Here is a 25,400-nt window from a genome sequence, read left to right on the forward strand (position 1 = left end):
CCCACCCTCCGCCCATATTTGTCATTGGCTTATATCATTGCCCTTTGTAAATTCTGGCTTCTGATTCATACATAGGCTTGTTAGCCCCTCCGTGGTACCGCCTTGTCTTCACTTGTAACCTCCCACAAGGACAGGCCCTTTTACTTCTGTTGTTACACGGTACGCTTTATACGTTGGTGAGCACTATTTTCTTTAACCTCTTCGCTGCGGCGCAAATTCCGCCGCAGAGTGCTGAACATTCCAATCGCGGGCGTGGTCATGACGGCTCCCTGCCGTCGTGCGCACACGCCCACCGTGACTCATGACGGCCGGGAGCCGTCATGAGCATGGAAGAGGTTAATGCTCTTCCCCTATTCCACCCACGGCATCGGAGCACCCGCCCACTTTGTTTTAAATTGTAATATATTTTATTCAAATTACAGCATGGTCTGCTTTATAGCGGCCGCGCTTATTTAATTATCTAATATACGGCGCGGTCCGCATTCACTTTAGTGGCCACGCCTATTTAATAATTAATTACGAGCGCGGCCACTTTCACCTTAGCGGACGCGCTAGAAAGCTTTTGAAATGACTTTTTTATTTATTTATTTTTTTACTTTGGGTGAACGCACCATACCCGCTTACACTATAATGTTGGCCACGCCCCTTTGTTTAGGCGCTGCGAACGATAACCTGAATATGCGAGCAGCGTCGTTAAAAAGGGGCGTGGCCACCATTATAGTGGTCTCGCATTTGCGACTTTAGTAGAATCTGTATTGTTGGCTTCCCGCTACCTGTGGCATTTGTTATCCCCTGGTGTGTGGCGTGGTCCCCGGCAGTTTGTTCCACCATTGCCTGAAACGGACTACAATCCCCAGCAGCACTTGCGGCGGTCCCGGAAGCCGCCGGACCCTTTCGCGCGCCTGGAGGCGCTTAAATTTGATCACCGCCGCTGACAGAGCGGGCGACTTTAGTAGAATCTGTATTGTTGGCTTCCCGCTACCTGTGGCATTTGTTATCCCCTGGTGTGTGGCGTGGTCCCCGGCAGTTTGTTCCACCATTGCCTGAAACGGACTACAATCCCCAGCAGCACTTGCGGCGGACCCGGAAGCCGCCGGACCCTTTCGCGCGCCTGGAGGCGCTTAATTTTGATCACCGCATCGCGGGTCCGCGCGCGGATCGGCGCCGGGCTAAGCCCGGGCAAAGGGCGGGACTCGTTGCTGTTGAGACACGGTATGGCCAGAACTGGTATGTGCGGTTATTACTAATAGATCTGTTACAATCAACTGGGTGGCAACACAGAGTCAGAGACTATTGTGCCTTCTGCTTTTAACCGGTGAGCAGTGATATCTTTGCACCATGAATGAGCCGTTTAAAAAGGGTACCCTTGATAGTTATTTTACGAAACCTAACACTGACTCTGACCGGGAGGCTGCTCTTGCAGAACTTAGGGCTAGGCGTCGTTGTTCAATAGAGCATATTAAAAATATGTCATCAGCCACGGCCACTTTTTCTGAAGCTGCATGCCCGGTCAACGAGGCTTCCTCTCCTCAAGATTCCTTGCCACCCTTGGGTATTAATGTCTCTACTACTTGCTTTGCTACCTCTTTTGTACGAGACCAAAGTATTGATCTGGCCTTAACTGTTCTTCCTTCCCCCATTCCTTCCCCCGTTGACTCAAGTAATATCTTGGCTGTGCCAAATGAGTTATCGACTCAAGCTACTGAGTCGCTACCCCCTATCGATATCACACTTAGCCAGACCACACTGTCAGGTCCATTGCCCAGGAAAAGGAGGAAGATAGTTTCCGAGCTACGCAAAAACAAAAGCACTAACGTTTCTAATAGTAATTCCACTGTAGCCTGTTCTGGAAAAGGTGCTATCCCCTGCATAGTGAAACCATCTTCCACTGGTAGTATTGCCTCTTGCTTAAATCAAGTTGGAACTACTGGGGAACTATTGGATAAAATTGATAAATTGCTGAAAACACTTATGCTGCCAATTGTCGAGAGCTTAAAGAATATTGAAAGAAGGCTAGAGAAAGTTGAAACTTTAGTGGGTAACAAGAGGGACCAAAATACGACCTCTGTTGGCCCCTCACTTACACTATCCACTGCCTCGGCTTCTGTTATAGTTTCTCCTAATTCGCCCCCAGGAGAGCCAGCCTCTCAAATGATTACAACTACAAGTAAGGGAGGGGTTAGCCATATAGATAGTACTACTATTTCCAAACCATCTTGTACAACCACGGCTAGGGAAAGTGTAGTAGTAAATACCCCAAAGCAAGGGGGTCAATTGCTTGTCAAACCAGGGTATAATGCAGATTCCTCGACTAAATCACGAGGTCCGCTTTCTATCAATTTACCACCAGAGGCAGTTCCTCTGGTAGTTGTGCTTGCAGGGGTTCCTACGATAAAAACAGATGATGCAGAAGGATACCAACAATTAAAAAATAAAGTTATCCACTGGCTAGGCCAAAATCGCCCTCTTCCTCCTCACATCAATGGGGAAATTTTGCATGTAAGACGCTTGCCCTGGCTGGGTAACACGCCAAAAACTATAAACGGGGATGTTATCCTAATTAATTTTAGGGACCCAAGAGCTGTTGCTCATATTTTAAATTGGCAAACGCAGTATAGGAGATCCTTTATTACAACATGGGAACTTACCTATTTTTTCCCAAGACCAAAGCCAGCTGCCCTCTCTGGTTTGGGGGACTTATCTAACACCCAACATATTCCTGTGATTCCCTTGAGAAATAGATTTGAGGTGCTAGAAAGCTTAGAGGATGTTGATTGACTCAATAACCATGAGTCTATGACAGTACTACCTGAGGAGCCCGAGACCAATACAAATATACACCATAATGAGTCCAGCACTGTATTACTTGCAGCAGGGGTAGAACATACCTCCGAGTATTTGGTTGATCCCGTCCTGCCTACATCAGATAATGATATGGTTATTACTCAGGAACCATTGGGTAATTTATTCTCATGGAATATTGCTGGGTTGACCTCCAAAATGGAATCTACGGAGTGGATGAGTTATGTTAATAAATTTGACCTATGCATATTCCAGGAGACTTGGTCCTGTGAAGCCTGTTTTATTCAGGGATATTTGAATTATTTAGTCCCTGCGGTAAAAGGCCCTAGGGGCAGACCAATGGGGGGCCTAGTAATATGGGTTCGCCAATCTTTAAAACTGGGCATTAAAGCTGTTGACACAAAAAACAAGGATATCCAACTAATTAGATTAGATTTAGACAAGTTGGGTAGTGTAGACATCTATAATGTATATGTTCGGAGGAAGAAGAAAGGGAGGTCTGAGGTACTAGAAGATCTGGATAGTCTTATTGACATACACTCGTCGACCAACAACATTATCATTGCGGGTGATTTTAATAGCACATTCGAACCCCTGATAAGCAATGATGAGTTGTTTGGAGACGAGGAGGATCGACTATGGGGCGTGCCTAAACTAGAGTTGCCTCCCATAGTGCGATGGTCTGCTGATGCCATTGGTCTAAATGCTTTGTTATGGAAATGGGTTAAGAGCGCTGAATGGCAGGACTAGTGGAGATAGGAATGGTGCAAGCACATTTGACAATGGTAGGCATAATAGCAGAATTGATTATGTGCTATGCAGTCTAAAGTTATGGCCATCAATTTGTGACATGTCGGTGGAAGGGAGGCTCGAGAGCGACCACAACCCCTTGTGCCTGTCGCATAAATGGTGGTCTCACATTAGCTTGCATGTGGGGCTTCCTGTGTTCGTCCCACCCCGGATAGTTCCTACCAACAACATGAGGAGATTACGATGGGAAAAGGTAGCAAATAATCAACAGGCTATTGTTAGTATTAATAGCTATGTTGACCAAGCCACACTGGACCTAGAGTATTGTAACACACTTAGCAATGGCCTAGATAAGGTCGAAGGAATTCACAATTCTCTTTTTGACACAATTAAGGGATATTTCCTTAAACCTGTGAAAGACAGAGGTGATAGAGTCCCAAAGCCAGCTAAATGGTACAACGACGAATGTAGGGAGTGTAGACTTGCTCTGGGCAATGCTATCAAGGGAGGGCAAACAGCTTTAATTCAAGCCGCCAGGAAAAATTATAAAACTAGTATCCTTAAGGCTAAACAAGCTTGGGATGAGCAACACTGGATTGAGCTAAAGGCAGCTAGCGATAGCAGGGATTCTCGGCTGTTCTGGCACATTGTTAGGTGGGGAAAATCAGGTGGCCCTGAGTCCCCTCATAACAATGTCCCTGAAGCTGAATGGATAAAATTCTTCAAAAACCAATATGCTGCTTTTAACATCACAGACCTGCATGAGACAATTAGTGTAGACCTTCCGAAAGAAAACCTTTTTTGCCCTAGTGAAATCATGATGGCCCTTGATGCAGTTGCTTGCGGTCGTGCCCCCGGCCTTGATGGAGTGCCAGCGGATCTATTTGCTAATGATAAAGAGCGCTGGTGCCCATATATCCATCATCTTATCAATGCTATTGCCCTGGGTGCATCAGTACCAAAATCCTGGCAGGGTGCTGTAGTTATCCCCGTTTTCAAGAAAGGAGATCGATCATTGCCAGGTAACTACCGGCCTATAAGCCTTATAGATACCATCCAAAAGGTAGTGGGGCGTGTGATCGTCAATAGGCTCCTGGACTGGGCGGAAGAGACTAATGCCCTTTCAACCTTCCAGGCTGGCTTTCGACGATCCACAAGCACGGTGGATCAGGTCTTTCGTTTCACCATGATACAATGGAGGACGGTAGTGCTCGGCAAAGGAAGCCTGTATGCGGCCTTTGTCGATCTACGGGCTGCTTTCGATCTGGTCCCCCGACTAAAGCTATGGACGGTTCTCCAGAAGCAGGGCATCCCAAATGATTTGTTATCTATGATAATGAGACTTCACGAATCAAATTATGCAAGAATCCAGTGGGGTGGCTTAGGTTCGGTAACCGCAGACTTCCCAGTTGAGAGGGGCGTCCGGCAGGGATGTTCGATGGCCCCAGTTCTTTTTACACTTTATATCAATGATGTTGTAACACGTATGACTTCTGCACAAGTGGATGCTCCTTTTTTAGACGGTATTAAAATCCCTATTTTAATGTTTGCTGATGACACACTCATCCTAGCTAAAACTCCTAGTGGATTGCAGTGTGCTTTGTCCATTTTTGACCAATTTTGTAGTGAGTACGGCCTAGAGGTAAATATTGCCAAAACCAAGTTGATGACTTTCAACCCCTATCGTAGTTCTAAGACAAAAATTACCTTAGATAATCGCCCGCTGGAGGTAGTGAACAATTTCACTTACTTGGGTATGCACATATCCAATGCAAAGACCTGGCGGCACCATATCGAAATTACAACAATCAAACATAGGCAATTGGCAGGCGCAATCAGCTCAGAGCACAGAAAATCCTTCACCAAACCTGTGAAACCTGTTTTACAGGTCTATGAAGCAAAAGCTCTGGGTTCTGTACTCTATGGCGCAGAGCTGTGGGGGTTTGAAAAAATGCCTGCTCTTCAACTTTCAGAGAATACATTCTTAAGGGCCATCACAGGTGTTCCCAAAAGTACTCCACTGTTGCCCCTTAAGTATGATTTGGGCAGAAGAGCCATTTTAGATATGGCGCGGCTCCGCCCAATATTGTACTGGCGCAGGTTATGGACAACACCTGCGCTTTCTCACTATGCAGGGGGCTTCTTAGATATTATAAGAACCGATCTCCACCACAAAATAGGTTGGTTAAATGCGCTTAGGGCATCCTTGCTTGAGCTTGGTTTGAGCACACTTTGGGAAGATCCTGCAGGTTCAACCTTCCCTTCTAAAAGTATGCTTAAGACCATTTATTGGGAGAGGGTTGCCCAGCGGAATTGGTGTAGTTCCAGCACTGGTAATATGACTAGAGAGTCCCTAGAGGCCAAGATGTATCCCCATCTTGAACCTTACTGGGACATTATAACCAAGCCCAGAGACAGGAAGCTCCTCTTCCAACTGAGAGCTGGTGCACTTCCCCTTAGATTTTTGACAGTAAAGTGGGAAGCGGGAACTAGTGCTGTCTGCCCTGTCTGTGGTACAAATAATGAAACCATTGGTCATTTTTTGTTTTCTTGTAAAGTCTATGCTTCACCAAGGCGTATATGGCTGTCCCCGATGTGCAAAAATTTAGGAACTTCTAGTAGCACTGTTGCTTTACGTATTATATGCACCAGCACATTGCCCTGGATTTCGGTTGCCACTGCAAAATATCTAGGATGGGCGTGGATGATTTAGATTGAGACTGCTAGTCATTTGACTATTCTCTTGAACAGGGAGAGACTGCTAGTCTTTTGACTATTCTCCCCCTTGCTAATTTCAGCATTTTACCATTTGTAATCTGTTTTTTAAAAAATGTTTATCAATTAATTCTTTCTGTTTTTAATAATTAGTATCCACTGTTATTAATGCGGAATGTTTAATCTAGGGTTTCAACCATGTTTACCTGCCTGACGATAACAAATAATACTTGTCGCTAATTGATAATAATGTCTCCCTTATGGACGTAATTCAGTCAGAATTTGTTTAAAGTATGTTGCATCGAATTATACTGAATTTAATAGTTTTTTAACTTAGTTAATGAAATGTTTATTGTAAATTGTACTTTGCTTTTATGAATATTATTCGAATAAAGCATACTTTGACTTGACTTGACTTGAGAGTTTGAGCTCTTGGCATTAAAAAGCACAATGCCTTTTTTATGTGTTCCTTTCAAAAACACATAAATAAAAAGCGTTGTCATTTTCAATGCCAGTACCTCAAACGCTCGCAAATGCGAGACCTATTGCATTGAAAATGCTTGTTTTTGTATGTCGTGTATCATTGATCTCAAGGCTACTGGTTTGATTGGCATCGAATCAAAACAGTTTGCACACATAAAAAGTCAATAAAACGTGCGATGAAAGCATCATCATTTTCGCAATTTAAACCTCCTAAATTGTAATTCAGGTGTTGGTGAGGGCCAGATTACATTTTACTGCACAGTTATATAGGGCTCTTTCTTCAAAAGATACGCACGCACCAAAGTTTTAAGCCATGCTGCAACGCGGGTAATTCCCCGCCATGCAAAACGCTATTGGAATTTTCTCCTTCCACTTGCTGGTTTCTGACAAACATAGCTGTCAAGGTTTCCAATTGCTCATATGTGACATTGCCATAGTTTCGGTGTAGTTATGAGTGACATACAATGACCAAACGTGGGACATAATTGCGAGCAAAATCAAGCAATGAAGTCCAAGGAAACTGATAAATACCAGAAATTGTACCCATTCGAGCAACGAGAAACTCTAAGCAGATCTTAAAACTTCAGCCGGGGTAGCCTGAAACATTAACCACAGCCTCAGGACACTGTTGCAGGACCACAACAATTTCTTCTAATGACTTGCTTGCAGGATAAATAGCCTGGGGTCACTTATACAAAGCACCCTCCGCACCCTCCACCCCCTCAGCTCAGCTCCAGGTGCTCTGTGTAGAAGTTCCATAAGTAACAAAAATGTTTTCTGTGAGAAAAGTAGTAACTCACAGCTATCCCCATAAAATACAGTACTGCTAATATGAATGGTTCATGTTCTTTGCAGCGGGCATAGTAACCCTCTGCGCTACTTTATGATGAGAGAAAACTGACAGTTCACTAAATGCTGATCTCACTCCACAAGAAACATTCACCAGAGTTATCGTGACATTTTTATTGTTGCCTGAAAACTCCTGGACACACAAAAAATTCAATCCCACTGGCAAGTGGTTTTAAATCCATTTTATTTATGCAAACAAAGTACCCTCCACCCCACTGAACCAGGTGCCATGCCGCAGAAATTCCACAAGTGACAAGATTCTCTGAGAAAAGCAGTAACTCACACAGGCATCCGACCACATAAAATACAGTTTTGCACCTACCACTTCCCGAGCGCGCAATACCGCTGGACAACCTACTGTACTATCAAATCAGAGCGACTTGTAAAAACGCCAATACCACATTCCCAGACGCTCCCCAGCCAAATGCTGCGCTGGAATACACACACACACAGCTACATCCCCACGCAAACTTGTCACAAGGCTATATGCATTCATGTTAGCGGCTTCCCCTATTGATACTGAGCGGGATCAGTGTGCGTGGGCGGCCGACTTAACCGAAGGCCCCTCACCAACACAGTGGCAGTACTGCTGTAACCAAACAAACCGACTCTCTCCCAACTTCCGGCTGCGACTCATTCATTTCAAATTTCTGCACCGGCTCTACCGCACCCCAACTGTGCTATACAAAATGGGTCTGTTTGACAACAGCAGATGCGCGCTGTGCGACACCGTATGCGACATTTACACATTTGGCCTGGGCATGTCCCAAGGTAGCGGAATACTGGCAGGAGGTATGCATAACCATCAGAGACATTACTTCTGAACCTTTTACGCCAGGCCCACTCACATGTTTACTGAGATGTTACCAATGACAGTCGGAGACTGACCGCAATGTTATTGATTTTGGCCAAGCGCCGGGTGGCGATACACCGGGGCCGCAGTCTGGTGCCACAACCCAAACACTGGCTAGCGGATGCAGCATACTGCCAGACACACTTAAACGAATACTGGGACTTAATGCCCACGGCGAACAGACCACACGACATTTGGGCCCCCTTGATCTCTTACCTCCACCGGACTTCCAGTTCTGAGAAGCCTTCTGACCAGCAACCAGCCCCCGCGACCCAGGCCACAAATGACCCCCCAGACAGAGTTAGCCCTACTACTCACGACTCGCCGACTCCACACCGTACACACAAGTTAGTAACACTGCCTGCCTGCAAGTGAAATGTATGTTATGGTCATTGTATTGTCTAAGTGCCAATGTAATGTCATTATTTACTATATCCAGATGTCAAATTGCACAACCGAATGCATATTTGTATCATGCCTTAAGTTCAGTAAAGGTTTTGAAGAAAAAAAAAGAAATAGAGTTTTGCGAATATGTATACGTGCTTTGCAGTACGGATATTAACCCTTTGCACTAGTACATCATGGCAAATCAAAACTGCCAGTAAGCAAAATTCCGACCTTTGAGGAGGAACATTTATAATCAGAGCGTTAATTTTTGACTTATTAACCAAAAGTAGGTGATTCAGAACACTAGTGCTGCAGCTGGGCAAATAAATCCAGTTGCCCATGGGTCGCTGAAGTGAGATTCTCTGTGAGTCACACTCCAGCCTGACTGCAGACAACTGCTAACTATAGAAGATAATTTTGCTACGACGGTGAGAGCTGCTAAGCGGTGGCAACGTTGTCTTTAGAGCCATGCTAAGTGCCTTTTAAAGACATGCAGCATTTGCTCTCAGACTCACGCCGTGACCACACAACACCACCTCCCTTCCCGGGACCCCCATAACAGGGCAACTGTATGTATGGGGGCAGGAGGTCAGACCAACATCCTGCTACGCCCTGCACTGACCAAACCCTCCTCCCTGGCATCACAATAGTGAGTCATCAGAATAGTGACAGGACCTGTCCTGCACCACATGGGACTTGGCTGATCTGAGTGGCGGAAGCCGCACGGGCTCCATTCTGGCTCGGAAGATGGAATTGTGTGATTGCCGGCACCCATTCATGTTTCTCCAAGGTCGGTGGCATTCAGAATGAGAAGCCGCCAAAAGCAGGAGCGGTCAATGACACTGGGGGTGGGGAAAAACAGCAACAGCCACAGAAGGTGCCTCCCTTGGTTAATTAGTCTGTCTACTAGCATGGAAGGAACTATGGCAGCTCATACGAGAGAGTCTGAGTGGGCTTCTGAATACAGTCCGCTTAGCCCAGAGCCCACTGCGCCAAGAGCCCAAAGCAGTTGAGAGTTGCAGGTTGCCAAAATTAAATTTAAATTCCATAATATTAATGGTCCTTAACCCCTTTGGAGCTAATCCTTCCCCCTCCCCCCCCCCCCCCCCCCCCCCCGTGCTAAGCCTTTTTTTGGCTATTTGTGGTAGTTTGCGCTATGGCCCCAGCAACTTTTTGTCCACATAAGTTATGAACGTCAAATTTGCACCATTTTTTTACAACACCCTGAGGATTCTAAAGGTACCCAGGGTTTGTGGATTCTGCTGGAGGAGACCCAGGAATTAGCAAAAATACAGCTACTTTTTTTTTTTTTTAAATGGGTAAAAGTGCTACAGAAGAAAGCGTCTCTTTTTTCCCCTGCGAATGGCATCAACAAGGGGTTAGTGGTGCTGAAATCACCATCTTCTCAGCTTTTAGGGACAGGCAGACTTTTGTCAAAAAAACAAACTTTTCTACACAGTTTTGGCATTTTAATGGGACATAGCGTATTTCCGTGCTTTCAGCCTCCTTCCAATTAGTGGTAGAAATGGGTGCGATAGCAATAATGGGTCCCAGAAAGGTATACATTTCTGAAAAGTAGACCAAATTTTGAATTCAGCAAGGGGTCATTTGTGTAGATCCTTGAAGTTATTTTAATAGAAACTTACAGTTGAAAATATTGAAATTGAGTTGAAAAAAACAGCCATTTGTGCCAACGTTTTCACCTGTAACTTCTTCTAAGTCTGACAGATTTTTGAAAGCAATATGCCGCTACATCTGCGGACCCTTCTGGTTGTGGGGATATGTAGCTACCAATTTGAAAACATTCTTGAGCATGACATTTTTCATATGAGTCTGCGGGCATGTAGATATGAAGCAAACATGCAACAATACAAACTGGTCAAAAATAAACAAGAGTTTTTCTATTCAAAATAACATGTATAGTTTTTTATTTTTTAATACAATATTGAAAAAAGTACTAAAGTTAAAAGGTTGCGAAAGGTTTGTTAAACAGCTGGTTAACAGTTGTTCTTAACCCCAACACGGATGACCCCACCTTTTGGGCTAGTGTCTCTGACAGGCTGGATAGTATTCCTCGGGAGGATTTAATAATAATGGCAGGGGACTTCAGTCTTCCCCTGGACCCGATAATTGACAGACAGTCCAACTGCCACTACCAACCTACGAGTTCACACGCTGAGCTCACCACTATTTGTTCTAAATTTAACCTCAAAGATCCCTGGAGACTCCAACACCCAGACACAAGGGATTACACTTTCTTTTCGGCCCCTCACAATTCATACACTAGGATTGATTATATCCTTGTCTCTGGGGCATACACCAGCCTCATTGAGTCCTCTGATATTGCCCCAAGATTGATTTCTGATCACTCTTGCATCTCTCTTACCTTAACCGGAAGTCACAGGGAACAAACTCCCAAACGGTGGCGGTTTAACAATGATGTCTTATCAGACCCTGAAGATAAAAAGAAGATTGCGGAGGCCATTTCAGAATACCTTGGTCACAACAAGGTGTCTGATACTAATATAAACACACACTGGGACGCATTGAAGGCCACTATAAGGGGGCTAATCATTGCGATAAAAACAAAAATAAATAAACGTCTGAATTGGGGACTACGCCAACTAGAACGGGAAATTAGAGACTTAGAGACTGCCCATATTGCCTCCTTAAACGATTCTACTCTACTATTGACTCTGACACAGAAGAAGTATGAGTACAATAAGACATTGAGTGAACGAGCGGGGATGTGGATTAATAAATTTAAAGCGCTGAATCTTTGTGAGGGCAACAAGGCAGGGAAACTTTTAGCTTCATATCTTAAACATAGACAAAATCAACATGTTATCTCTTCAATCAAGGACGCTAAAAACCTAACCCACACAACACACAAGGGCATTCTCAATACTTTTAAACAATTCTATCAGGACCTATACTCAAATAATCAGACTTTTGACACTGAGAAGTGCACTGCTTTCCTCCGTGATCTTAATTTGCCACAACTTTCAGAAGACGACTCTGCCATGCTAGGTATGGAAATCAACAGCTCGGAAATAGATAAGATGGTCAGGTCCTTGAAAGAAAACAAAGCCCCAGGGCCGGACGGCTTCACGGCATCCTTCTATAAATCTTTCTTAACCCAATTAGGTCCTGCTATGAAACAGGTTTTTAACCATATAGCTGACACTGGACACACACCTGACTCCATGACTGAAGCTAACATCGTGGTTATCCCCAAGGAGGGGAAGGACCCTGTTCACCCAAAAAATTATAGGCCCATCTCGCTTATAAATGTTGATTGCAAAATATACGCCAAAATTCTCGCGGTCAGACTCAATTTGATCCTTCATAAATTAATAAGCAATTCCCAGGTGGGGTTCCTCCGGAACCGGTTATCCAATGATAACACACGTCTGTTATGCCATGTATTAGAAAATGCTGCAACCAAATCTGTAACCTCGATTGCCATTACGTTAGATGCCGAGAAGGCCTTCGACAGAGTCTCTTGGTCGTTCTTGGAACGTTGCCTGCATTTCTTTAGCTTGGGTAAGGACTTTATTAAAATGGTTATGTCACTTTACCTAAAACCGACTGGACGTATAGCTGTCAATGGGGCTCTTTCGGAGTCCTTCCCCCTATATCAGGGTACCAGACAGGGATGCCCTCTATCTCCATCACTTTTCCTCTTGGCGCTGGAACCCCTTCTTCAGGCTATCAAGCTCAACGCGGATATTGCGGGTGTGGACATCAATGGTGTACGTGTCAAATTGGCCGCGTATGCGGATGACATTTTGATAGTTACAGAGCGTCCGGATTCCTCCATTGCTGCCCTAATGGAGACGATTGCAGTGTATTCTCTGCACTCTGGGTATAAACTCAACAGAGATAAATCGGAAGTTGAACCACTAAACGTGTTTTGTACTAGCGAAATGTTGGGGGACTCTGGGTTAACATGGCAGTCGAGTTTTATTAAATACTTTGGGATTGAATTTGGTAATAATATTATGGACACCCTGTATCAAAATGAAAAGGTACTCCTACAGAAAATTAAGACACTCTTGGATGCCTGGTCCCCTAAATTCATCACGTGGTGGGGGAGAATTGAGACTATCAAGATGATGGTTACTCCTTTAGTTAATTATCTCATAAGTATGCTACCATTGCTATTGACTGACTCCTTTCACCATAAATTAGATACTCTTTTAACATCCTTTCTTTGGCGTGGTAAAAAAGCCAGAATCAGCATTGGAAAAATGAGGCTTTATAAGACAATGGGAGGCGTTAACCTGGCTGACTTTCGTCTCTACCAATATGCCTTTCTGGCGAGGCAGGGCCTGCTTTGGGTTTCTCCTCCTGATCACTATATACCAGTGTGGCTGGAAGTGGAAGGGGCTCTCCTCCAGAACATACGTCCTCTGTCTGTTCTCACGGCTAACCGCCTTGTCGCCATCCACTCCAGATCCATCTTTAAGAATACTAAATTGGCTCTCTTAAAAATAGATAGGTCCATGGATGTTAGTATGAAGGGCTCCAATATGGAATCGCTTTGGCTAAACTCCAAGTTCCTTTATAATGGTAAGCCTTTACTCCTTGACTCCTGGTGTAAAAGAGGTATCTTTTTTCCCCACCAATTGGTAAATGATGCATACCCACTGACGTTCAGTGAACTTCAATCTCGTTTCCATTTGGCTGATATCGAATTCTATAATTTTCTGAAAGTGAGGGCTGCCATTACGAAATCCAGAATGTCTCCTAGCTCCCCATCGCTACCCAAGTTTGTGGCAAAACTTAATAGGCTTGGTCATCAAGTCTCCCAGATTTATCAACTTCTGCGCCCAAAATCCTCCAACCTTAATTCTAAGGTAGTAGATTACTGGAAGGGGCTTTCGGATAATCGGCTAACTGAAGATTCTTGGCCCCCGCTATGGAGATCAGTTACACGTAATAAGATTTCCCCAGTTCTCTCCCAAACGAAATTTTGGCTATTACACAAAGCCTTTTGGACACCGGCTAGGCTGTTCTCCATGGGGATCCGGGAAGATGATGTGTGTTGGAATTGTAAGCAAGACAAAGGGGATTTGGCTCACCTAATTCTACACTGTCCTGTTGTGAAACCCTTCTGGGATAAGGTCTACTTGTTTTTGTCTAATTTGTTTAACTGTATTCTCCCTAGGTCCCTACCGTCCGTGGTAACTGCTTTTTTACAGGTGGATTTGCAGTCGGAGGGGGACCGAGCTCTCCTTGATCTACTGTTGATTTCTGCAGTTAAAATGATACTCACCAATTGGAAGGATACTAGTAAGGCCTCTTACAAGTGTTGGATGAACTGGGTCATACACCTCAGGGGGGCAGACAATATTGTTTTGCAACATTCACCTTGGAAATCCTCCACGAGGAACATATGGTCTACCCTGGACGATTATTTTGCTTCTCATAAGCCGCCATGATTTCACTTTCTGGAAGAAAATTCCCATGTGGTCGTCACATTTACGGTCACTGACATGGCCGGATATTTGTTGTTGTACTATGTTATATTATTAAGAGGCTTGAGGCGCTAGATAACTCTCTCTTCTCTTTTCTCTTCCCCTTTCTGTCTCTCCTTTCACTTTCTTCCCTTTATTCTTTCTTCCTCTCTTTCTTCGGGAGTTGGGGACTAAGGGGCGATTTCACTGTCAAGGGGTTCGTCTACTGATGGCATTTGTCTGCTGATCAGGTGAAGCACCGTCACATGTACTTTGGGGCATTGGGCCCTGACACCAGCTCCTGTTCTGTTTTTGCATAAAATTTTCAATAAAGATATTTTGAAATTGGAAAAAAAAAATAAAGAAAAAAAACAGTTGTTCTTAACAATACATTGATACAGAAGAAAAACATATGATAAAGCCATTTTAGTGTAGGTGGTGCAGCAGAAAGGACATCATCTCCAGTCAACAATGATTTTTATTATATACAGCTGAAGACAAAAATCCAATATTAGTCATTCTATATTTAAACATGAACATGAATCATATTGTGGAAGGCTTGAAGGTTTATTGACTACGCGTGCTTTGGCAAAAGTGTCTTCATCAGGATACTGTTTCATCAATATCTTTCCATGGTGGCGAAGGCTAATTAAGCCTTCCACAATATGATTCGTTTTGGGCACTTGCCTGTCGCGGGTACTTGGCCCACCCACAAGAGTGAGGTACCATTTTTTTCAGGAGACCTGGAGGAACGCTGGATGGTAGGACATTGTTGTCAGGCCGGTGAGCCCACAACTTTCCCACACAGAAATGTGAGAAAAATTAGATTTTTTTTTAGCTGAATTTGAGGTTTGCAGGGAATTCTGGGTAGGAAAACGTTGGGGGGGTCCTCACAAGCCATACCTCCCTGGACTCCCCCGGGTTTCTAGTTTTAAAAAATTTCTGGGTTTGGTAGATTTCGCTAGAAGGTCGCTGAGACCGCGGCTAAAAACCCAGGTGACCCCCACTTGCAAAACCAGGTCGTTTTGTGATAGGTAATTTTGATGTCTCCACAATACGTTTTGGGCCCTTGCCTGTCACGGGTACTTTGCCCACCTACACAAGTGAAGTATCATTTTTATCGGGAGACCTTGGTGAATGCTGCATGGTAGGAAATTTGTGTCGGCCCGGCGATACCACAACTTTTCCACACAGAAATTTGAGAAAAATTACATTATTTTCAGCATAATTGGAGGTTTGCAGGGGATTCTGGGTAGGAAAACATAGGGGGGGGGGGGTCCATGCAAGCCATACCTCCCTGGACTCCCCCGGGTGTCTAGTTTTCAGAAATGTTGAGAGTTTGGTAGGTTTCCCTAGATGGCCGTCGAGCCCAAGGCCAAAAACTCAGGTGCCCACCCCCCCTCCCTTTGCAAAACCAGGTCGTTTTGTGATAGGTAATTTTGGTGTCTCCACAATATGTTTTGGGGCTTGCCTGTTGCAGGCACTTGGCCCACCCACAAGAGTGAGGTATCATTTTTATCGGGAAACCTGAGGGAACGCTGAATTGTAGGAAAATTGTGTTTTTTCTGATACCAGAAGATTATGACACAGTAATGCAACAAAAATGTGTGACTATAGTCCTATTTTGAGGTTTGCATGGCATTGTGAGTAAAACAAGTTGTTAGGAACCATGAGAGGCACACCACCCAGTATTCAACCAGTTTTTTTTTGTTTACAAAAAATATCTAAAGTTGGTAGATTTTCCCTAGAGACAAACTACACCTTAGAACAGAAAGACAGACAAAACAAATATGACTGCCTATCCATCTGTTCCTCAAGCACACACACACAGACTGGTTGGATTTGACACGAGGGTGAGTGAAAGGTTCAACATTTATATTTAATAACAAGAGATTTCACAAAAAGGAAATGCACTGTTAATAATTAAAAGGTTAAAAGCCTGAACCAATGACTCGCAGCTCATTAGCTGTAAAGCCACGTCAGGGCACCAACCTCTTTACAGGCCATTCACACACCTTTCATACTTGACACACACGTTCACACCACCAGCTGTGGGCCCAGAACATTACAACACTCACATCAACAGACAATGTACACCCTGGCAGAGAAAGACAGACAAGACAAATATGACTGCCTATCCATCTGTTCCTTGAGTACACACATATACTGGTTGGATTTGGCACAAGGGTGAGTGAAGGTTCTGAGCGTAAAATTTTATTCACAAGAGATTTCACAAAAAGAAAATGCATTGTTTATAGTTAAAAGGTTAAAAACCTGAACCAATGACGCACAGCGCATGAGCTTTAAGTCACCGCAATGCACCAACCTCTTTACAGGCCATTCACACACCTTTCATTCGTGACACACAGAAGACCATTCACACCGCTAGCCAAGCACATTACAACATTCACATCAACAGAGTCGCCATTCAAGGGCCCATCACTTTCATACGCTCACATGACTGAGACAACAATGACACCGACTGGCAGTTGACGTAGTGTGTGCAATGGTGCTTGGCTAGCAGTGTGTAATGACCAACCGCAGGTCACTACTCACACATTGCCATCCAAATGCCAGTCCACGCACACCGCCAGTCAAGCGCCAGTCCATGCACACCACCAGCCAAACGCCAGTCCACCCACACCCCCAGCCAAGTGCCAGCACACGCACACGCGCAGCCAAGTGTCAGCCCATGCACACCCCCAGCCAAGCGCCAGACCAAGCACACTGCCAGCCAAGCGCCAGTCCACGCACACTGCCAGCCAAGCGCCAGTCCACGCACACCGCCAGCCAAGCTCCAGTCCACGCACACCGCCCTGCCAAACGCCAGTCCATGAACACCATCATCAAATCTTTTTTTTTTAACTAGAAAGAAACCATAAACCAATTGGAACTAGATGCAAAACTATAAGTACAAACACAACCGCGGTAACTAAATACCTCCATCTAATGCCAACCGTGAAACTGAACAACAAATATTAAACCATACAGACCAGGCAGTACACTATTAGACTCACGGTTGCTCCCAAAAACTCTTTTGAGTGTGATACAAGCTGAAACATGTAGGCACACTCAGTCCAGGATTAGAATGACAATCAGCACAGTGCATACGAATCTCCTTCCGCATACCTCTTCGTAAACAGACTCTACATCGCTTACAGGGATTGTTTTTTTGGGACTTGGGAGGAATTAAATCGGAAAAGTGTCGATCTTTCAATCTAGCCACATCCTCCACCACTCCAGCTCTAGTAACACTTGCCTGTTCCTCTACAACAAGGCTGCCTATCTCAGACTCCTGAATCTGAACAAAAATCATCCTTGATGCTGGGGAACACTCCTTCAACACAACAAAAGCATTAAAAGTTGCTAACTTATATGATATGGGACTGCCCGGGAGTGAGAACACTGTGGGAGGGGGACTGATCTCACGGACATCGAACAGCAATTCACGACATTAGGATACACTCTAGTCAAAAGGGAGATAGCGAGGAAGTGGGGAGTGGCGGACAGACCTTCACTCAGAATGTGGGTTAAAGAATTTGACAAATGCATGATAGCAGAAAAAGTGGTGTTCAAAGCGAGAATGTGTCCTAAGAAGTGGGACAAAAAGTGGGGCAAGTGGAATGCCTACCGAGGTGACTTATGTGTTTGTCCATCGCCGGAAATGGAACTGCAACGCAAAGAATTGCGACGTCTGAATGCACCATGACTGTAATGGGTACCATGCACGGATGGTACTTTGTACTATGGAATAAGCCTAATATCGTTCATATTTGTAATTGACCTGTATTTTGTCAAAATCCATAAAAGCATTCATAGTTTTTTTTTTTAAAGTTGCTAAATTGAAGCGATGGATGGCCAACTTCTTATACCAAATGTAAGCATAACAAACAGCAGTGTAAGGTTCCAACCTCTGATCCACTCTATCGAATCCACCCATGTGCTTATTGCAGTCTACAATGCACACAGGTTTGCGCACTTCAGCAAACTGACCACAAACAGTCACAGGTGAAGTACTTTCATCATGGATGGTAGTCAGCATGTACACATTTCTCCAGTCCACACATTTCACAGCTAGCTATTCATCACTACGCAAGGCACTGCACTGTCCCCTCTCAAGCTTTTTGCAAACAAGCTCTTTTGGATAACCTTTACAGTTAGAGCGGATTCTGCCAGAAGCAAGTGTCCACTTTGAACAATTCCTTAAAAATTGCAGCAGTGTAGAAGTTATATAGGTACAAATGGTGAACTTTGTTAAAAAGTCTCTGAAACTCCTAAAGTGTACGGACAGCCATGGGGGTCAATAGTGGAATCCCTACCAGTGTACACCCGGAAATTATAGTCATATCCTGTCCTACTCTCAGACAACATATACATCTTAATTCCATAACATGCCCTCTTGCTAGGAATGTACTGCTTAAAAACCAAAGGGGCCCTTGAACAGGACCAAAGACTCCTCAACAGCTATTTCTTTCCCAGGTGTATAGATCTCTGAAAATCTATCTACAAAGTGATCAAGGACAGGCCGAATCTTAAAAAGACGGTCACAGTCAGGGTGATCTCGTGGCAATGCCGAAGCATCCGAAGCAAAAGTAAATACCGATCAGAACTCTTAATTGCAGGAAATATGGCCGTTGCCATCAAGGGACTGGTAGACCAATATGACGCTAGGTACGGCTTCCTTATCAAGCTCATCAAAAAAGTCAAACCCAAAAACTTCTTCATCTCATCTAGATCTGTAGAAGTCACCGGGTAGCTCTAGAGCGGGGTCTAAGTCTGGCACTGTTGTCCCTCAAATACTGTTAAGCATACAAATTAATCTGCTCAACAATCTCAGCCAAAAATACATCATCCGTAAACAACTGAAATGTATAGGCAAAACATTTCACAATTCACTCTACACCCTGCATCACCACTAACGGCAGGCACACCGGCTGCACCATGTTTGGATCAACCCAGAGTCCAGGCACTTCCAGTAGGAAGCCTTGCAGCCCGGGCTGCAATCCAGATGCCTCTTGCTGCACCATTGACACATCCGTGTCCTCCTCTAAAACAGGCACTTCAACTGCACTGAGAGTAGCTTCATTCGCACTGAGATTAGTTTCCTCATCAGATGATTCCTCGTGGACAGAAAACTCACTTCCAGAATCTTGCACTTCCTTCTCTGCCTCAGACACACTGTCAGTCTCATAATCATGGTCAGAGGAAGATTCAAATAGCATACAAACCACCTGCAGAGCAGTAATTCTGCAGCTAGCCATAATCCTTACTTATAAAGTTAACGTGTCAAACAGGTCAACAACAACAAACACTTTGTAAAATAAGTTATAAACAAAATGTGGCTTTATCACAAAGACCTATATACTCAAACACGATACCACTCACTTGACAGAAACAGCTAGACTCACCACCACCTACTCTTCACAGACACAGCAAGGACCAACAATATCCCACTAAAAAATAAAAGAACATTACACATAAGACAACGCAATACACATCGTGCATAAATCCAAGATGAATTTCACGCTCAAAACACAAACTAAATATGCTGCTATTATGACACAACTTACAAAAAGTTCATTCATGCATGACAATAATACTAATTTGGAGTAAACACAACAAAAATGTTTTTCTTACCAAATACGTGCAACGACGCAAACTGCAGATCAGCCACTGCCGAAACCGCAAACAAGAGTCAAAAGCTTTGCACAAGAAAAAAGAGGAGAAATAAAACATTACAATCACATATACAAATTATGCACCAGTCCACACACAATCCACCAGCCAAGCTGGGATGCATATGGGCCTAAAAGCATAAGGCTGATTCCCAACACCATCATTTAAAAAAACCCTGGTGACTAGTGGCTTCTTCACCCTTGGGGACAGATGGGCCTAAAAACATATGGCCGATCTGCCCCCAAAGGGTCTGAAACGGCCCCAGTAATCACCCCATAAAGGGGAGCGACCCTTTCCCAAGGGGCATCTCCCCAACAACATAAAAAAAAATCCCTGGTGTTTAATGGCTTCTGCCTCCCTTGGGGGCAGAAACGGCCAAAATATTCACCCCCATAATTGGGAGCTCCTCAACATAAAAAAGAAAAAAAAAATCCCTGGTAACCTAGTGGGGCAAACAAAACGAAATATATCAGCCGATCTGCCCCCCACCCCCCCCCCCGGGGGGGACAAAAACGTACAAACGTATTGCTCCCTAAAGGGGAGCGACCCTTGCCCAAGCGGCCCCTTCCCGCAAACATATAACTGAATATTAAAAAAATGAAATCCCTGGTGGCCAAATGGGGCACACAAAACTAAAAAAAAAATTGCTGATCTGCCCCCTGGGGAGATGAAACGGCCAAAATAATTGCGCCCCAAGGGGGAGCAGTAAACATATAACCGAATATAAAAAAAAACAGAAATCCTTGGTGGCCTAGTGGAGCACATAAAACTAAAGGAATAATTACCCGATCTTCCCCGGGGGGGGGGGGGGGGCAGAAACAGCCAAAATATTTGTGCCCCAAAGGGCCGTCCGATGCACAAGCCCACCGTGACCTGGGACGGCTCCCGGCTGTCCCACACACGCAAGGGGTTAATTTCTCAACATGTGTCGGGCAATATTTTATTTACTAACACGGACCTGGGAGGCCAATATTAGTCTTGCAGCACCGTGTGCACAGCACTCTGGCGCCGTGCTGCTGTCAATGCAGCTCTGGCTCTCGCGAGTACTCCCTGCTTCTCCCTCACAGTGTGCGAAGGTCAAGGTGGTAAAATGCGTGATTAATGCATTTTAATGCGGTGATGTTGACCTCCACATTAAAATGCGTTAATCTAACGCCTGATGTGTGGTACTTGGCAGGGCATCAAACAGCTTATATATGGTAGGAGATAAAATAGACATTCTTTGTTGCTTTTGATAGAATTCTGCCCTTAGTAACAAAATCCAGTTCTTCTGGTAAAGAATTTAGTCCAATAGATAGACTTTTAGTTTATTTGTTGTTTTTTCTGTAACTGTGCGCAGCCCTTTGTCTACTTAAACCTGTGTGTGCTGAGCTTAAACACATGAAAGGTGAACCAGACAAATATCTTATCCACAGCTGAGAAATAAAGAACCATTGGTTATGTAAGGGCTGTTCTTTTTCTTTTCTTGCTGATGCAAAAGAAAAAATTGCAGCTGGTCCAATGGCAGTATGGTGAGTTTACCAAGGTCGCATTTCTCAGCCAGCAACCCCAAGCATACCAGCACTTAGATCCTCCGTTTCCCTCATTAGATGCGGACTAGAATGTTGCGGTGTGCCTAATACTGTTCAATATAACAGCACTTCATCAGGTTCATTTGATGCCATGAAGATAAGGTGTGAATACTAACAATGGCTTTGAGTGTAACCTGGTTACAAACGCTGAACGCTTGTTGTAGAAGGCGTCATATATTGCTGCACATACATGCATGTTGATTTAAATAGCACTTTGATTGGAGATGCCATTAATCATTCTGATGTCATATTTAAAATTCCATCACTGTCCATGAAGTGCATAAATTAGGAATTAATTGGGAAGACAACGATAGAAGCTGAAGGGTATTTTTAAAAAACACATATCAGAACATGCATTGCTGGTCTCTAGATAGCAAAGACTTAAGCTAAAATTGCGTATCCGCACATCCTTTAAGAGAACACTTTAGTGCGTGATCCAACATAGTGGTGCGCTGGATTATCCATTCTGCTTGCCTAATTGTTTATTGTGGAAGGATTACCGATATCTCATGCGGCTCCCAATCTAGAATTTATGCCGTTACTCAAAGAGGGCCCCAACAAATTATGTGAAACCAAACTGTCAGCAACATTTCCAGTCTCTCTCTCTCTCAGTATGGGTTTCGGCAACAAAGGCAACATAACATTACAGATTTTCAGTTTACTTTATGTAAATTTATGTAAATATATTCTTGGGGACATCCTGAAAATCTAGCCTCAATCCTGTACACTCCTTGGCCACTGCTGCCTAGAAAGATATGTTCAACCAAAGACATTTTACTTTAGAGGGCAGTGATGTGGCCTCATTTAGGTCTTGCATCTATAAATATAGAAGCATCACTTAAACAAGTAATATCACTGTTTGAAAAAAATCCTTCTGGCTATATGTTTAGCTATAAAACCACCTCTACAGGTAACTAACTGGGATGGCTTTCTTTGTTAGATTTCTGCAGTGACTGTGAATCTCACAGACCACTACACTTAGGTTATTCTTAAGTCTAATATTCCTTTGCAGTGTTATATTTTTCACCAATCCTGGCATGCAAATGAGCCACTCCACTCTATGCCACTGCACTCCTCTTTATTCCACTCCACTCCTCTTTTATTCCACTCCACTCCTCTTTATTCCACTCCACTCCTCTATATTCTACTCAATGCCAATGGTTCTCAAATAGGTGCAACATATTGGCTTTGTCAGTGCTTGTTTAAATATTGGGGCCGCCGCTGCGTCCTCGCAAGATGGAATGAATTGACTTGTTATGGCAGCTTTTAGCACATTCGTTATAAGAAGGGCCCAAAATGAACTATTTTCTTTAAACAAGTGCATAGGGACTCTGTCGAGACCTGGGGCTTTCCCATATGGACTTCTATTAATTGCTAAGATAACATCCTGGACCTCAGTCGACAGCATGATTAAAAGTTCAGCTTCCTGATCGGGTTGTATAACTTCCAAATGAGCTGGTAGAGAGATACCATTTATTGGATCATATACAGCTGGGAAACGTTCTACCCAGGAATGTACGGTAATGTTTGATTCAATTATGAGTTTATTATAGCCCTAGAAGAATGGTTTGTTCTCAAATTTTTTTTTAGAACGCAGCATTATCCTTAGAATTACCTGCTCTCTACAAATCCTCCCAAGCTTTCTTTCTAAGCTCATCTTTCCTCAGATCGATAACCTTTTTGTAAGCCATTCTGCAAGACTTAATTTCTTCCCTAGAATGCGGGCATTGAATGAGAGCCAATTTGAGCCATTTATGAACCGCAGTGCATGCAAGATCTCCAACCAAATAGGCACTAAAAGAAATTGTAACATGTTCCTAAGTTATAAGAGTGGATGCCCCAATCCAGATATTTGTGTATCTTGCATATGTAAATCAACAATTCGATTCTTCCAAATGTTAAATGCATATATTGCTTTTTGAAATTCACGCACTCAAATTGGCAGTTTCTCAGTAAGGGCCTTGGTATTTCAGCACTTCTTGGTACACCCACCTTAACACATTGAAACTTTAGCCATGCAAAGTTGTAGTAGAGCATTGAGCAACTTTAGGCTAATATGTGTTGCCAGCCACAATTTGTATCCACGTAGTTCTACCGGTCAAGGTCTTGATTGCTTTTGCTTTCTTGCTTAGTGGTCTTCTGTCTTGTTTTATTTCACTCCATTATCAGTTGGCTTCCCTTCTCTTAGACCTACGGTTTCTTATAGTTTATTTCTATTTAGGTAAATTTATCTGCCTGTCTTCATTCCTTCTTGTGATGTTGTATGCATGGCTCTGTTTGTAGGAAGAGTTATCACTTGTCTTTTGTAATTGATGAAATGGAGACTGAGAAAATACAGCAAGAAAGCGCACTAACATATAACACACATTATCGCAATTTTGGTATTGAGAGAAACGTTGGTTCAAACACATTTTATGTTCTTACTCACCCCTCCCGCCCCCTATTCTCTATACAAATGAGGAGATTAGTACCACAAAGGAAGATGTGTTCTCATCTCTTCCCTGCATAGTTTTATGTGGGATGTAGGCCGGAGGTAGCTCAAAGTTGCCATGGCCGAAGAAACTTGTGGGCACACAGCATTCAACATTTTGAGAAAAGTCCAGAGTATTTCTACCCTCCATCATAGCGCCCAAAAAGGTCACATGGAGGGATGGCAAAGGCTTTGCTAAAAAAAAATGTTACTTTTAAAGATGTTTTTTTTCATCAGTATATTTTTCTGCTATATCTTCTGTCCAGTGCAACACAAAATGACTGTAGTAACTTATCAAAACCCTCTGCCTTAATTTTGTAATTTTATGTGCTTTTCTGTTTTTGTCAAGATGACGGAAGAAAATAGTTTACTGAAAAAAATTGAGATCAGCGTTTCAGAAGCAGAAAAACGAACTGGGAGAAATGCCATGAATATGCAAGAAACGTACACTGCATACCTTGTAGAGACTAGGTAAGACATTTGTGGGGATAATTGATATTGTTAATGGTTTTGTGGAAATGGAAGAAACTGCAATACTGAGTTTAAGTACTAGTCAACATTTCGAAATGTGTTTATTTAATATACATTCCTGAAATACTTTATTGTGTGGGCTCTTCATTGATGGTTCTAAATACTGCATTTCTAAGTTCTGCAATAACAGGCATTGTATGCATAGTGGAAGGAGACTTGATGCGGGTGATTTACGTTTAGTATCAGAAGGATGCCTCCATAACTAATGAAATGTCTGAAGTAGGACTTCAGACCCACTCTTTAGACTGCATACAGGTGGCTGTAATGAAAACTGTTCAGGATGATAACCTTTCATTACATTTTCTGTCACTCCAGCAACAGGATGGGTTCTGGACCACTGATCTCCAGAATACCTACTTTCACATTCGTAATGTGAAGAAACATTGCACTTTCCTGTGTTTTGTCATTAGTAGAAATCGCCAGCTGTCCACAGTCTTTTCCTTCAGTCTAAAACCAGCCTCGCATGCTTTTTCCAAGCGCATGACTGTAGCAGCAGGTCATCTGAAAAAATGAATCCGATTATTCATCTATCTATTCCTGACTATTGACTGATAAAAGCTTCATTTTTCCAACCGGCACAGCAGGATTTTCATACAACAGACTCTTTGTGAGGTCTGGGGATCCACATCTACCTGGGGCAATTCTGGACTGTTAATTTTGAAAAGCAGACTTCTGCGTATGTAGTTACTGCGAACATCTTCTAAGAGCACAGTAGAAATGTCCCCTTCATGGCTCTATGACATCATACATACTTTATGGTTCAAGAGGCCGGTTTAACATAAACCCACTGCACAGTGTAATGAAGTTGAATGGAAATAAACCCTAGAGACTGGGAAGACAAACTTTAAAAA

At 43.6% G+C, this 25,400-nt stretch overlaps 1 protein-coding gene across 2 annotated transcripts in view; it reads left to right on the top strand.

Annotated features, from left to right (window-relative positions):
* SNX4 (sorting nexin 4) overlaps window positions 1-25,400 on the top strand; it is a 467,422-nt gene that overhangs the window by 122,726 nt on the left and 319,296 nt on the right. For both annotated transcript variants that reach the window (XM_085647507.1, XM_085647506.1), the window contains one exon: window positions 24,368-24,489. In XM_085647507.1, the coding sequence (XP_085503633.1) occupies window positions 24,368-24,489 (122 nt within the window). The remainder of the gene's footprint in view (window positions 1-24,367; window positions 24,490-25,400) is intronic.

This window comes from Triturus cristatus, chromosome 3_2, assembly GCF_964204655.1.
Source record: "Triturus cristatus chromosome 3_2, aTriCri1.1, whole genome shotgun sequence".
Classification (NCBI taxonomy): domain Eukaryota; kingdom Metazoa; phylum Chordata; class Amphibia; order Caudata; family Salamandridae; genus Triturus; species Triturus cristatus.